At 41.1% G+C, this 15,983-nt stretch overlaps 1 protein-coding gene across 1 annotated transcript; it reads right to left on the reverse strand.

Annotated features, from left to right (window-relative positions):
* Positions 1–268: 268 nt before the first annotated feature.
* Positions 269–6,860, reverse strand: eif2s3 (eukaryotic translation initiation factor 2, subunit 3 gamma). The gene is made up of 12 exons (XM_026305790.1): positions 6,747–6,860; positions 5,769–5,832; positions 5,547–5,674; positions 5,338–5,459; positions 5,098–5,192; positions 4,824–4,982; positions 4,324–4,458; positions 4,053–4,147; positions 3,404–3,548; positions 2,833–3,002; positions 2,104–2,276; positions 269–702 (listed from the first exon to the last, which is right to left on the reverse strand). The coding sequence occupies exons 1-12, from the start codon at positions 6,813–6,815 to the stop codon at positions 639–641; spliced, it is 1,419 nt and encodes a 472-aa protein (XP_026161575.1). The 5' UTR covers positions 6,816–6,860; the 3' UTR covers positions 269–638.
* Positions 6,861–15,983: the final 9,123 nt, after the last annotated feature.

Raw genomic sequence — 15,983 nt, forward strand, 5'->3', positions numbered from 1 at the left:
TAAGTATATAAAGTAGTTAACATTAGCTCCACCTTTACCAACAGAAACAGAAAGGTGAACAGGTTGAACATCCATTTTAAACATCCCAGCAGTCACATTAAATAATTTGTTAAATTATTTGTCCCAATTTAGACACAGACTGGTAGATTTGCTGATTTCCATCAAACCATTTTGATCTTTTGGACAGTTATGCCTGTTTGCCATTGTAATTTACGTGTAGTTGGCATATTTTTAGCTGTGACACTGTATTAATGGACGACACCTGACAGCACTTCTCTTCTAAATTTATTAGATCCAACTGAAATCTGTGGACAGTACAGGATAACCTTGGTAATGAATAAAACCTTTAATTCATTCTGCAGGTGACTGCACGATAACCTTATTTGGAGCATTATGGCATTTAAAAAAACCAAAAAAAAAAACCACTTTCTCTGTTGCTCTCCATCTGCAGTAAAATTATGTAACAAGTGTCAGAAAGTACATCACCTGAATCACTGCATGTCTACATGTCACTGCAGAGAAAGAAAAGTGGTGCAGAGGGAGGAGGTACCACAATTTGCTTCCTTCCTCCATGAAAAAATACAATAAAACAAAAAGCTAAGAAGAATGTGATGGCTGTGTGTCCCATGTTATTGTCCTCAGTCATCGTCCACAGTGGGTGTGATGGTCACACCCCTCCGAATCTGTCCCCAACCAATCAGTCTGACGAGAAAAAAAAAAAAAAAAAAAAAAAAAAACAGGAGATGGAGATGGTTAGATAGCAAAAAGGATCCTCCAACACTTAATGCCCAATAACCGCTTGAATAAATGTATTTGCAATGAGCTGGGCTGGTGAATGAAATTAGTTAATGTCACAAATTCCAATGCTTACAGCTTGTTAGCATTTACATCAGCACCACTGTCAGTTGTGTGATTGCAGACTTGGTGATTTAAGTTTCTAGGGCTGCACCTATTAAACATTTACACTACAACAACATTAATTCATAAGCACATCTTTCTCTCCGCACTGGCAGTCCGTCCAACTCAAATGGTGTTTTCCCTCCCTAAAACAGATTTAACAAAACAGCCTTCAGGGTGCTTAAATCTAAAACTGGCAGCAGCCATTGTGATATGTACAGAGAAAAGGGAGATGTGTAAAAACTTTCCTAGATCACTGATCAAACAGATGGTGGGAGTAGCGGCAACTTTTTTTTGAACTTGATCTGGAATAAAGAAGCAACTTAATGACTACGAATAGTTGCTTCTTCCAGGCACTGTTCGCTGCTTGTCCTGTGATGAAGCTGTAATGCCCAACTTTAGCTGAAATTCTTTTTCAGTGTTAGAAATGTAATTAATGCAGCCTGCTTGATATAATCTAGTACCAGAGCAGAACATCAGTGTACCATATCTCCTTGACTATTTTTTGTGGAGCTTGTTTCCCTGTGCAGGAAGAAGAGAATCACCTTTCTTTGTGGGGGGTATGTGTATATATATGTGTATATATATATATATATATATATATATTTTTTTTTTTTCCAAACAGATCTTTTTATTTTTATTCAGCGTCTTATCATTTCTGCTTGACTGACTGCTCAACAATTTCATTTATGGGCTGTGTCAGAAAAAACAGTTATCTGCAGTGAGCTTGTTTAACTAGTACCTGCAAAGTATTTTTCATGATGTGGCTAAAACTGTAGTCTGGCAATGGCCGTGGTACAAAACTGAGCTTTGCTGAAGAACAGAACACATCCTTCAGTCATCTGCTGCTGCATATTTTTCATTTTCTCTTCCTACTTCATGTTCTTTGCACCAAGTAACGTGCTTTAAACATTTTTTTGTCAGCACTGAGAATACAGCCATATTGTTTTGATAAACATAGCTGGAATTGTCAAAGAGTAAAACTGACTGGTCGGGGTCTGCTCAGCAGCATGACGGTTCAGTTGATTTGTACGTTTCTAATTGTTCCTGAACAACAATGGAGGAAGAAACAAGCTAATCCAGATTGGAGATTCACTGACATTAACTGTGAGTAGATGAAATTCAATTTTGATTTTAGTCTTTATATGAGGAATGTTGAAAATATGGTCATTATATGTACTTTAATATTTTACTCAATATCCTTACCGCCAGTGTTTCTCCACACGTCGACTCAGAGCGATCTTCTCTCCAACCTCTGTACAGACAGGGTTAGTGAGGACAATTTTGGCCAGATCAGCCTTGACGGCACTAACACGGCCGCCTGTCGACAGCGAGCCGATATTCACCATTAGCACCTCATTCTTTGAAAGCTTCTGGACCTGTAGAGAAAAGATTCATAATGCTAAGATCACCCTGTTCTTCCCAGACTCTTAAAATAGCATTTCTGGTTGATTTGTAAGCAAGCATCATGGTTTATAAAAACACAACTAAAATTTCCTCATTTTAAAACATCTTCACAGACCAGCTGTAAGATCTGTAAATGAATAAATATGTGTCATGGTCTTGAGTATCACCATCAATATCCATATTTTCAGAACCAGCTAATGCCCTCCACCAGGTTAGCTTTTTCATCCACGTTCCTCTGATTTAAAAATCCACCAGCAAATCTATTTTCTTATAAGCTTTGTTTTAAACAGCAGTATTTAATTTGAAATATTTAAGCATGATTATTTAGGTAAATAGGCCTTTTTCTTTCTTTATTTCTTTATGTTATAAATATTTAAATTCTTAGGGAGGTATGGGCAGGTAACAGGCGCTAATTTCCAACCCTGCCCTCCACCATGTCTCTGCATCTTTACTAAACTTACAGCTCAGAAAGACATTACTTTCTCATAGTTCAGAAACTTTGAACTACAGTTGCCATTCACAGTTCACCTTGGCAGCCTTCTTGTCTCCCTCTGTGCGGACTCCGAGCAGCCTCCTGAGGAGGAAATAGGAGATCTCGAGCTCGGTGAAGATTTCTGGCAGCGCTCCAACAGCACCCAGGACCTGACCAACCATTCGATCCGCACGGCACAGCGTCGGGTCGATTTTAGTGCCCACACCTGCACACAAAATGTATATATTTTTTCCAGGACTGTTTTGAGGTTTTGCACCTTCTACTGCTCTATTTCACACAAGGAAATGCTTTAATTCTTTGATTTATTTTACATATATTGAGTTGTAAATAATTATCTGAGTAAGATGTGACTCTTCTCACTTGATGCTGCTAGATGTTAGCTTGACATGACCAATTCCTGTCTACTTTAATGTCTGCAACATACTTATGTGCTACCTTATGTGTAATTATTTCTAATCTGTGTCCCTGAATACCCCAATGTGGTGTGTGTGTGTGTGTGTGCGCGCAGAAGAGCATAAGTATAAACAGAGAGTTTGTGGATGTCAACCTGAAACAGTCTCTGTGTTGATGGTGGACAACATGCTGAATGCGTTTACATGGACTTACCAATAAGACCTCCAGGTGCAGCGTACTGCAGGTCGTTGTGCTCAGCAAACAGAGAGACGATTTTGGAGAAGATGGGTTTGCACATCAGTTTTCCTTCCTGGTCTTTGGACACGATACCCGGCCGCACCTCAATCTCCTGACCCACCTGGAGAGACAGAGAAAAATCTAGAAAAAGTGCAATTCAAGTGGCAGATGATGGCCTCAAGTGATTTATAATTACTCTCTTTTTCAGGTACACATAGCTAAAATGAAAAGAACCCATATGTACATGAAAGGTGCTCCAAATGCTATAAATGTTTTCTATTTGAACTGAATTGTTTTAAAAAAACTGACCATTAAATATAGGCACCACATATAAACCTAAAACCTGATGATCTAACCTGACTCAACTGAACCTGAAATGAAGGCTTCAAAGATGTATTTATTATGGTACAGTTTTAAGGTACACTCTACCTGGGCTAAAATAATGCTAAAAATCGAGATTATAATGTGAAATAAGCAGTCACAGTTGCCTCTCATTATTTAAAAAGAGGAACTAGCACTGTTCAACTTAGCTGCTAAGTTATTATTCATACATGTCAGCGTACGTTGCTTGAGGCTGCAGTCTGAAAATGGGTCCAAGTATTGTTCAATGAAGAACACATCTCACCTTGAGCACACCCTTCAGAATACTTCCTCCAGCCACACCTCCTTTCAGGTCATCAACTTCACACCCAGGCTTGTTCACATCAAATGATCTAATGACTAGAAAGCCAAAAATAAAAAGCTTTATCAGAGGGCTTCTTCTTTCATTCATACCAAAAATTAAACATTGACCAACATGATTTTTTTTTTTTTTGAAGTGTAAGTGCTATCCGCTATAACGCAAACACAGAAATGACAAAGTTAATGTGCAAGTAGCACATTTTTTTTCCTCTTACCAATGAGTCTGGGCTCAGAAGTGAAGTCTCTAATGGGCACTGGGATCTTTTTGACAATGTATTCACAAACCACTTCAATGTTGTACTTCAGCTGGGCTGAGATAGGAATGATGGGAGCACCCTCTGCCACTGTGCCTGCAGGAGAATAAAAAAAAAAAAAATCCATTACATCAGATGACCATCTCAAATGGTTTAGAGAATGACCAAGATGAACAAAGTGAAAAACAAAACCTGAATTTTGTAACACAGATGAAACTAATCAGGCAGTATTTTACTTTCTGATCAAATTTAACCATTATGTACCTTTGTATGTAACTTTCAGGCATGATTATATTTAAAGCAGACTAAACTGTCAGAAATATCTAAGTTGAAATACCTAAAATGAACTTGAAGGTTGACAGTTTTTTTAAAAAACTATATAAAAACTTACTTTCAGTTATATTACACTTAGCTAGACAGGTGAGAAGGTGCACACAGAGTGCAGATTCCTGCTGACTTACCTTGTACGAAGGCAAGAATCTGCTCGTACTGCTCTTTGGCCTGACTTTCCTTCACAAGGTCAATCTTATTTTGAAGGATGAGGATGTGCTTCAGCTTCATGATCTCAATGGCTGCCAGATGCTCTGATGTCTGGGGCTGAGGACACGACTCATTTCCCGCTGGCAAATTGAGACAAGAACCAAATTCAGATGATTTTCAACAAAAAGTAAAAAAAAAAAAAAAAAAAACATGAATTAAAGCAGTTTGTCTTGTTAGAAGCAATGAGAGACTCACCAATAAGGAGGAGGGCTGCATCCATGATGGCAGCCCCGTTCAACATAGTTGCCATCAAAATGTCATGACCAGGACAGTCCACAAATGACACGTGTCTGACAACAACAACAACAAAAAGTCCCACTGCTTGATAAACAAATAGTTTACAGATTTTACCATTTCGCTAAGTTACCTGAAATGCACGTATGCTTCACAGCTGAAAGCCTAAGCTGAAATGCCCACCTCTCTCTCAAGTCATACCTGACAAGTTTAAAGTTGCCCTTAGTGCCAGGGATGTCTGTGGGAAACTCATCAGGAGTGCTGCTGCCACATGACCTGTAGCATTCTGGCCTGGGACAGCTTGGGTCATCCAATTTGTAGATCTACAACATGTGGAACAGGCAAAACATGGAAATGATCATCAGCATAAATCACAAATCGTACAGGTACAAACCTGTTTCTGAATTTACCTTAGCATTAGCATATCCCAGCTTGATGGTGATGTTCCTTTCCAGCTCATTCTTGAACCTGACAGTGTGCACACCTGAAATGGCCTTCACTACTGTGGACTTTCCATGAGCCACATGACCAATGGTACCTAGGAGAGAGGAGGATCAAAATTAAGACAAGCCATCCTCATTTGTTAAGATAACATTCACTGCGTCTGATCTATTTCTGACTGATTTTCTTACCAATGTTTATGGTGGCCTGTCTGCTAATGATCTCTGGAGATAGAGGTGTCAGGCTGGACACATCCTGCCAAGAGGACATTATGGTGATCACACAGAATACCAACACAGTATTTGACAGATTTTCACTTTGAACACAGCTGCACTCCTTCTCTCTGTTCAATCCAGGAGATAAATAGGAACAAACAGGGCCAGCGCACAGGACTACAAATGTATGTGCTGAAGGCTCATTGCCAACACTAGCAAAGAAATAAGTTGTTTCAGGTAAAACAAATGCTTTCAGTTTATGTATCGCCTTTCCTGACATATATATACGCCATGAAGACATTGATTCTGAATATTATGGCTTCTTTATCACCTACTACATCCTTACACCCCAGTCACCCACAGTCTTCGTATTTATACATAACACACAAGCCTAAAAAACTAAATTGTGTCAAGAGGAAACTGTGCTACCAGATGATAGATAACCTTGTGAAAGCTGAACATGACCCACCATGCTCGGTGAGGTCTCTACAGTCCATTAAATAATGATTTTTCAGTAACATAATTTAGCAACACTCAGTTACAGGAGCTCAAAGAAGCATCTGTGTCTCCAGGCAATATAAATATAAAGATACATAAAATGAATGAGTGAGCTGATGATACAGCGAAACACGCCGCTCAGCCATGTCCATAAGCGATGAGTAACACCAAGAACACCTTCAACACTCCCGTTTACTGTATTAACTTGAGGTCTAAACGAGGAAAATCTTGCGATGGTTATGTTATTTTAAATTACATCAATGCTTTAATGACTTTTATCAATCCCATTGACTCTTTGTAACATTTCACCTCAAATTAGCAAATGATGCTAACATTCACGTGAACCATTAACGTTACGACAGTTCACTCTTTGTGTACCCGTCTCGGCAAAACCACTGACCGACAACCATCCGCACAAATGTAGGTGAGCGTAGGATCCTTTTCCCTGACACCTACCAGAGAACTTAGGTCTTGTTTAGCCAGGTGAGGCTGGCCAAGCGTCGTGCCTGACTCGTCGCCCGCCATCTTGAATGAAAAGGGAGAAGCAGCCCTAGCGATTGCCTGATCAGACCATGACACCCGTCATTTTTAAACAGTAACAAAAAAACACATGCGATTTTTACCTTATAGTTTAGTAGTAAATAGATATGAAATAGATATAATAGATTATGTTATACACGCGGTGTGGCATACATTTATTTTTTGGTTTGTAATTTGCTTGATTTGAGCCAGTACGTTAGACGAAACGGGGTCCTTTCACAAGGGCTGATGCAATTTATTTCTACAGTAAAACCATAGACATATATACACAGTCTGCTTTATTCGGCCAGTTTTATGGTTATCATGTGATTGTTACCAAACTTGTTGTCACGTTCACTAACTTGTTCTGACTGCAAAAATATAAAAAAATAAATAGCTATATTTTTTATCCTCTATGCCTTAGATCCGTCGTTGTCTTGTGACGCCATCGTTTTGTGACGTTTTGTAGTCCTGTTATGTGGTTTGTAGTTCCGTAATACGGTGGCCGAGAAGGGCAAACGCGCTGCAAAACCAAAACGCTGCAAAAGAGAAACGCTGCAAAACAGAAACGCTGCAAAACAGAAACGCTGCAAAAGAGAGAACACAACGGAAGTGCGCCAGGCCGATAGGGGGACCCCGAACTGAGGGGTGCAATGAACAAAGAACTTTTACCGAGGCGAGAGAGACACATGTAGTGACATAAGTCACGTCTCATTTTGGAGGCTGCGTAATGACGCAGGTTATAGTGTTGAATTGCAAAAGAATTGAATGAGCGACCTCTGAAGATTGTTCTCATGTGCTAATATGTGCTAACAATGTTCTGTTACATTTGTTTACTTGATCAAAATGTCATACAACGTGGGGGGGTTGGGAGATCTGAAGGTGCGTTTTCCATTTGTTACTTAACACTTGGCCGTCATCTTTTACAACATTGTACTTTTATAATACTGTAAAACATGACGGCCAAGTGTTTGAAAAATAATAAATGTAAAACGTACTCTAATGCCCGCTAAATTCACAGCCAGCAGACGTTCTTTTGTCACTTTGCTTTATTAAGTTTTTAGTCAGAACAGGTAACAGGTAACAGGCTACTGTTTCAGCCGTAGCCACGCTAAGTAGGGATGGGAATATCGACTCTCTGGAATCGATACTTCCATACTTTGGAGTCGATACTTTCTTAAGTATCGCTCGATATCACTCCTAATAAAGCGTTTCTCTTTTGCAGCGTTCCTGTTTTGCAGCGTTCCTGTTTTGCAGCGTTTCTCTTTTGCAGCGTTTCTGTTTTGCAGCGTTTCTCTTTTGCAGCGTTTCTCTTTTGCAGCGTTTCTCTTTTGCAGCGTTTTTGTTTTGCAGCGTTTCTCTTTTGCAGCGTTTCTCTTTTGCAGCGTTTCTGTTTTGCAGCGTTTCTGTTTTGCAGTGCGTTTGCCCTTGTCGGCCACCGTACTGTAATGTTCCTGAAGGCAGATATAGCAGACCAGCACACTGTTAGGTCAATAAATGTCATAATATAATTTGTTAATATTTTAACACATACAAAGTCTTTTGAAATCATCACTATGATTTATATTACAAACCCTATTTTAATTCAACTTTAATAGTTGTGTATATGTCATTTTGATTAGTCAAGTATTTTTACACTTCATCAGTAATTCACAATTCATGTGGTCAAGATGGTTGATTCTGTATTAAGATTTAAATGATGTGCCTGAATTCAATTTTGGATACTTCTTTTTTCAGGTAATATCTACAACCCCAATATCTGCAATATCTGTCCAAGTGCAATAATTGTAACTGGTGCATTAACTGTGAATAACTGTAAACACCGTATCTATAACATCTGTAAATATTGTGAATAGGCGAATTATGTGAATTATGAATATTTAAATATTTAATCTATGTACATAATGTGTGAACTGCACCGTAGTCAAATACCTGTGTGTCCAACACATGGGGCAATAAACATGATTTTGATTCTAAATTTAGTTTGCTGTAATGTGGATGTATGACTTTTGTGTTTTTAATTTTTTTTTCTTTTGGCTACTCTCATTTGGGATCACTACAGTGGATCAGTTGAGCCGTATAGTTGATTTGGCACACGTTTTGTCGCAACCTCGGTGGCTGAGGATAGTGGCCCCTGGGCTTCCAAGTTGGTCTTCCATCCAAGTACTAAGCAGGCACAGCCCTGCTTAGCTTCCGAGATATAGGAATATATCGTAAGAATATCTATAGTAAAAAAATCACTGCATTTATAAAATTTGCCACAGTCTTTTGTACACTCATTGCACTGCATGTACAAGGGATGTTCTCCCCACAAATATGACTTCCTCTGTCTCATCATCTCTCAGCCTATTCCCTCCTTTGAAGAAATAACACCTTAACACTAACAAAACACTGACCGAACATGTTCCTAAGCAGCAGTCTCAGGGTAGAGGGAGTACAGGTTTAGTCCGCTCTACTTGTGGAGATGAGATTTGTTTTTCAGGAATTCTACAAAATTGCAGGTATGACTACAAGCAACAATTGGCACATTCAGCCTGTAACTTTGACACTTTATGCACAAATCAATTTGTATATTTTAGGGTTTTCAGGTGTGATCAGCTGCATAGATGCGACTCATATCCCTATTGTGACTCCTTTATGTCAATAGGAAGTCCTTCCACAGCATTAATGTACAGGTAAGGCCTTTAGCATTCGTTATGAAAGATAATTCCATCACAGCTAATGCTGATTTTTTTGTTCTGTGTGCTTAAGGTCATATGTGATGCATCATGTAACAATGAATGTGGAAGCAAAGTGGCCTGGATCTGTGCACAAATTTTTGTGCAGATCCAGGCCACTTTGTGTGCCACTTTGTGTGCACTAAGCCACACATTTGCCTGTGTTGAGTACTAACATACACCTCCCTTCTTCTTCTCCTTTCGGCTGCTCCCTTCAGGGGTCGCAACAGCGAATCATCTGCCTCCATTTAACCCTATCCCCTGTATCCTCCTCACCCACAGCAACTATCCTCACATCCTCCTTCACTACATCCAAGAACCTCCTCTTTGGTCTTCCTCTAGGCCTCCTTCCTGGCAGTTCTAACCTCAGCATCCTTTAATTCAATTCAATTCAATTCAATTTTATTTGTATAGCGCCAAATCACAATACAAATCATCTCAAGGCACTTTACAAAAACTAAAACTAAAAACCCAACAATTCCCTTATGAGCAAGCACTTGGCGACAGTGGAGAGAAAAAACTCCCTTTAACGGAAGAAAAAAACCTCCAGCAGAACCGGGCTCAGTTTGGGCGGCCATCTGCCTCGACCGGTTGGGGTGAGTGGATAGAGCAGAGAGAAAAGAACAGCAACAATAAACAACAAATAGACACTGCAAGTTGGTGGGGCCAGTAACTGCACATCAGCGATAAACAGCTCCAGGACCAGGGACACCTGCAGAAGGTACAGAGAGAACAGAGAGAGAGGGAGAGAGCACAAACTAGGGGAGAGAGAGAGCACAAGGTTAGTGACATTCAATGGTGGAATATACATGAGGTGGGAGGAGAGAAGAGAGGGGAGGGGAAGGGGGGGGGGGGCGCTCAGTGCACCGATGGTCCTCGGGCAGTCTAGGCCTATAGCAGCATAACTAACTAAGGGATGGTTCAGGGTTGCCTGAAGCCAGCCCTAACTATATGCTTTGTCAAAGAGGAAGGTTTTAAGTCTAGCCTTAAAAGTACAGAGAGTGTCTGCCTCCTGAACCCAGGCTGAGAGCTGGTTCCACAGGAGAGGAGCTTGATAGCTAAAGGCTCTGCCTCCCATTCTGCTTTTGAGAACTCTGGGAACCACAAGTAGGCCTGCACTCTGAGAGCGAAGTGGTCTATTGGGATAATATGGTACTATGAGGTCTTTAAGGTATGAAGGAGCTTGATTATGAAGGGATTTGTATGTGAGAAGAAGGATTTTAAATTCTATTCTTTACCAATGTATATATTACTGTCCCTCCTCTGAACATGTCCAAACCATCTCAATCTGGCTTCCCTGGCTTTTTCTCCAAACCATCCTCTGATGGACTCATTCCTGATCCTATCCATCCTCGTTCTCACTAGTGCGAGTGAGAACGAGTGAGAACGAGAACCTCAACATGAACGAGGTTCATGTTGAGGTTCTCCCAGAGAGAACCTCAACATGCTCAGCCCTGTTCTCTAAACCATACAACATTGCTGGTCTCACCGCTGTCTTGTCCACCTTTCCTTTCATTCTTGCAGACACTCTTTTGTCACACATCACACCTGACACTTTCCTCCACCCTTTCCAACCTGCTTGCACACGTCTTTTCACTTCTTTTCCACACTCTCCGTTGCTCTGGACTGTTGACCCTAGGTACTTAAAATCCTCCACCTTCTTTACCTCTACTCCCTGTAACCTCACCGTTCTACTTGAGTCCCTCTCATTTACACACATGTACCCTGTTTTACTGCAGCTAACCTTCATTCCTCGCCTTTCCAGAGCAAACCTCCACCTCTCTAGATTTTCCTCAACCTGCTCCCTGCTCTCACTACAGAAGACATGTCATGTGCAAACATCATGGTCCACGGAGATTCACACACAGCACACCTCACCACTGTCTTACAGCTCTCATACATGTCCTGCACCACTCGAACATACTTCTCTGCCACTCCAGACTTCCTCATACAAAACCACAGCTCCTCTCTCGGCACTCTGTCATATGCTTTTTCCAAATCTACAAAGACACAATGCAGCTCCTTCTGGCCTTCTCTGTACTTCTCCATCAGCATTCTCAAAACAAATACTACATCTGTGGTTCTCTTTCTTGGCATGAAACCATACTGCTGATCACAAATGCTCACTTCTGACCTCAGCCTAGCCTCCAATACTCTTTCCCATAACTTCATTGTGTGACTCATCAACTTTATTCCTCTGTAGTTTCCACAACTCTGCACGTTTCCCTTGTTCTTAAAGATGGGCACCAGTACACTTCTCCTCCATTCCTCAGGCATCCTCTCACTCTCCAAGATCTTGTTAAGTAGCCCAGTCAAAAACTCTACTGCCACCTCTCCTAAACACTTCCATACCTCCACGGGTATGTCATCAGGACCAACTGCCTTTCCACTCTTCATCCTCTTCAACGCCTTCCTCACTTCATCCTTGCTAATCTTTGCTACTTCCTGCTCCACAACAGTCACCTCTTCTACTCTGTGCTCTCTAACATTTTCCTCATTTATCAACTCTTCAAAGTATTCCTTCCATCTTTCCATCACATTTGTGGCATCTGACAACACATTTCCATCCCTGTCCTTAATCACCAACTTGCTGCACATCCTTCCCATCTCTGTCTCTCTGCCTCGCCAACCTGTACAAATCCACCTCTCCCTCCTTAGAGTCCAACCTATCATACAAATCCTCATATGCCCTTTGTTTGGTCTTTGCCACCTCTACCTTCACTTTACGCTGCATCTCCCTGTACTCCTCTGTTCTCTTCTGTCCTCTCAGTGTCCCACTTCTTCTTAGCTAACCTTTTCCTCTTAACACGCTCCTGAACTTCCTCATTCCACCACCAAGTCTCCTTATCTGCTTTCCTCTTTCCAGATGACACACCAAGTACCCTCCTACCTGTCTCCCTGATCACTTTAGCTGTAGCTGTCCAGTCATCTGGAAGAACTTCCTGACCTCCCAGAGCCTGTTTCAGCTCCTCCCTGAAAGCCACACAACACTCTTCCTTTTTTAACTTCCACCACTTGGTCCTCTGCTCTGCCCTTGTCCTCTTCATCTTCCTCACCACCAGAGTCATCCTACACACCACCATCCTATGCTGTCTGGCTACACTCTCCCCAGCCACTACTTTGCAGTCACTGATCTCTTTCAGGTTGTAACGTCTGCACAAGATGTAATCAACTTGTGTGCTCCTGCCTCCACTCTTATATGTCACCCTATGCTCCTCCCTTTTCTGTCAAAATGTGTTCACTACAGCCATTTCCATCCTTTTGGCGAAGTCTACCACCATCTGTCCTTCTGCATTCCTGTCCTGCATACCAAACTTACCCATCACTTCCTCGTCACCTCTGTTTCCCTCACCAACATGTCCGTTGAAGTCTGCCCCAATCACCACTCTCTCACCAATAGGGATACCCTGAATCACCTCATCCATCTCCCTCCAGTATTTGTCCTTATCTTCTAACTCACATCCTACCTGTGGGGCATAACCACGGACAACATTCAACATCACACCTTCAACTTCCAGCTTCAGACTCATCACCCTATCTGACACTCTCTTCACCTCCAGAACATTCCTAGCAAAATCCTCCTTCAGGATAACTCCTACTCCATTCCTCTTTCCATCCACACCATGATAAAACAGCTTGAACCCGGCTCCTAATCTATAGGCCTTGCTACCTTTCCACCTGGTCTCCTGAACACACAAGATATCCACCTTTCTTCTCTTCATCATATCAGCCAACTCTCTAGTTTTCCCTGACAAAGTCCCTACATTCAAAGTCCCTACTCTAAGTCCTACACTCTTGCCCTTTCTCTTCTCTCTTTGCCTACGAACACGCCTTCCTCCTCTCCTTCTTCGACCAACAGTAGTCCAATTTCCACTGGCAGACTGTAAGTCAACAGCACCAGTGGCGGTCGTTGTTAACGCGGGCCAGTATGGAAGTCATTTTTGTGATTCGCATGTTTGATTTGGCTTAAATTTTATGTCGGATGCCCTTCCTGACACAACCCTCTGCATTTACCCAGACCTGGGACCGACACATGAAGACACTGGATTGTGCCCCCCTGTGGTTGCATTAACATACACCTCCCTATGTTCCATTATTCATGTATCTCTATACGGGCCAGAATTGAAATGACCACGGGCATACTCAAGGCTGGGTTCCAGTGCCTTTGCAGGCTCAGGGTCACACCAGACAGGGCCTGCACTAACAGAAAGTGAAACAGTCCATCTTGACTACCCTCAAGATGTGCCAGATGGCGGAATAATTAGGTACACAATTTGTTACTATCATTTTACATAATAAAACGAAGAGAACATATATATATATCAAGTCTTCTTTATTTCTCGCAAGTACAGATGCAATAAATGGTAATTTTATGCTAAAACCATCATACACCAGTAGCACCATATCACCTTACCCACTGTTAACTTGTATTCCAGCAGCTGGATTTCTCATTGGGTCTTAGTAATATGGAGTTTTAAATGATCCATCTCCAGATTTGTTTTGTGTATTTGCTTTTCCAATTATACTTTGTACAGTTGTTTCATTGGGGGCTAGAAAAACACAAAAAGAATGATGTTCATAGTGCCATAGCCACTTAGTATTATTGCAAGTCATTATTTAGAAGGAGAAGAAGAAGAAGAAGAAGTACTTTATTAATCCCCAAGGGGAAATTCAATTGTTACAGCAGTTACTGTAATTTAAAGTTATTCAATTTAATAATATTTAAATATATAATAAAGTAATAAATTTGTGTGTAGAAAAGTAACAAAGTAATTATTTTGGGGGTTTGTGTGTATGTGTGCACGCGCATGCGTGTGTATGTGGTGTGTGTATGTGGTGTGTGTGTGTGTGTGTGTGTGTGTGTGCGTGTGCGTGTGCGTGTTATTGTTTATATTGTGGAATTGTAGAGTCTTATGGCCGTGGACACAAAAGACTTCCTGAATCTCTCAGTCTTGGCTTTAGGAGGAATTAGTCTGTGGCTGAATGAACTTCCCATTCACCACAGTTCCTCATGGAGTGCGTGGGCATGATTGTCCAGTATGGAGTTGATTTTGTTCACCATCCTCCTCTCTGCCACAGCCTCCAGACTGTCCAGTTCCAGTCCAACAACAGATTTTACCTTCCTGATCAACTTGTTTAGTCTGTTGGCCTCACCAGCCTTGATGCCACCTCCCCAGCACACAACTGCAAAGAACAGTGCACTCGCTACTACAGACTGATAGAACGTCTTCAATAGCTTGTTGCACACACCGAAGGAACAAAGTCTCCTGAGGAAGACCAGTCTGCTCTGTCCTTTCTTGAAGAGTGCATCTGTATCGTTTGACCAGTCCAGTTTGTTGTTAATGTGGACTCCAAGGTATATGTAGGAGTCTACAATCTCTACTTTGTCTCCAAGGATGGAGACAGGGATTGGGGTCTTCCTGCTCCTCCTAAAGGCCACCACCAGTTCTCTGGTTTTCTTGATATTGAGCTTTAGACAGTTGTTGTTACACCAATCAGCAAAGCTTTTTATTAAGTGTCTGTACTCATCGTTATTATTATTGATGCATCCAATGATTAAAGAGTCATCAGAGAACTTCTGGAGGTGAAAGGTTTCTGAGTTGTAGTGGAAGTCTGAGGTGTTTCCTTAGAGCCGCCGCCCCCTTCAAACCACATAGAGACTGTGTCTGCCCCTCGAACATATAAATCAAACAAATCAGAAGTTAACAGAAGAGGAGTTATTCATAAAAACTTAATAAAAATTAAGACCACTCCTCTTATTGAACAGAAAAACAGAACTGTCAAATGTGGATTATTAAATATTAGGTCCCTTTCTTCTAAATCTCTGTTAGTAAATGATTTGATAACTGATCACCAAATTGACCTACTTTATCTTACTGAAACCTGGTTACAGCAGGATGAATATGTCAGTCTGAATGAATCAACCCCCCTCAGTCATAAAAATTATCATGTTCCTCGAAGCACAGGTCGAGGTGGAGGAGTAGCTGCAATCTTCCAGTCAAACTTATTATTAAACTTTCATCCTCAGAACAGTTATAACTCATTTGAGAGCCTCACTCTTAGTCTCTCACATACAAACTGGAAAACACAAAAACCAGTTCTACTTGTCATTTTGTACCGTCCACCTGTTCCTTACTCAGAGTTTTTAACTGAATTCCCTGACTTCCTGTCTGATTTAGTGCTTAGATCAGATAAAGTCATTATAGTGGGAGATTTTAACATTCATGTAGATGTTGAAAATAACAGCCTCAGCATTGCATTTAATTCTATATTAGATTCAATTGGTTTCATTCAAAACGTTAATAAACCCACCCACTGTTTTAATCACACCCTTGATCTTGTTCTGACCTATGGCATCGAAATTGAACATCTAATAATTTTCCCCCCAAATCCTGTTTTGTCAGATCATTCTTTAATAACTTTCGAAATTAAAATGATGGATCATGCAGCGTCTGGA

This window comes from Mastacembelus armatus, unplaced genomic scaffold (assembly GCF_900324485.2).
Source record: "Mastacembelus armatus unplaced genomic scaffold, fMasArm1.2, whole genome shotgun sequence".
NCBI lineage: Eukaryota > Metazoa > Chordata > Actinopteri > Synbranchiformes > Mastacembelidae > Mastacembelus > Mastacembelus armatus.

Coding starts and splice junctions, on each gene's coding strand:
- eif2s3 (XM_026305790.1), bottom strand. CDS start 6,815: ATGGCGGGCGACGAGTCAGGCACGACGCTTGGCCAGCCTCACCTGGCT. Junction 4,983..5,097: donor TGCAGCCCTCCTCCTTATTG/GTGAGTCTCTCA, acceptor TCAATTTGCCAG/CGGGAAATGAGTCGTGTCCT. Junction 3,003..3,403: donor TGCACCTGGAGGTCTTATTG/GTAAGTCCATGT, acceptor TTTTGTGTGCAG/GTGTGGGCACTAAAATCGAC.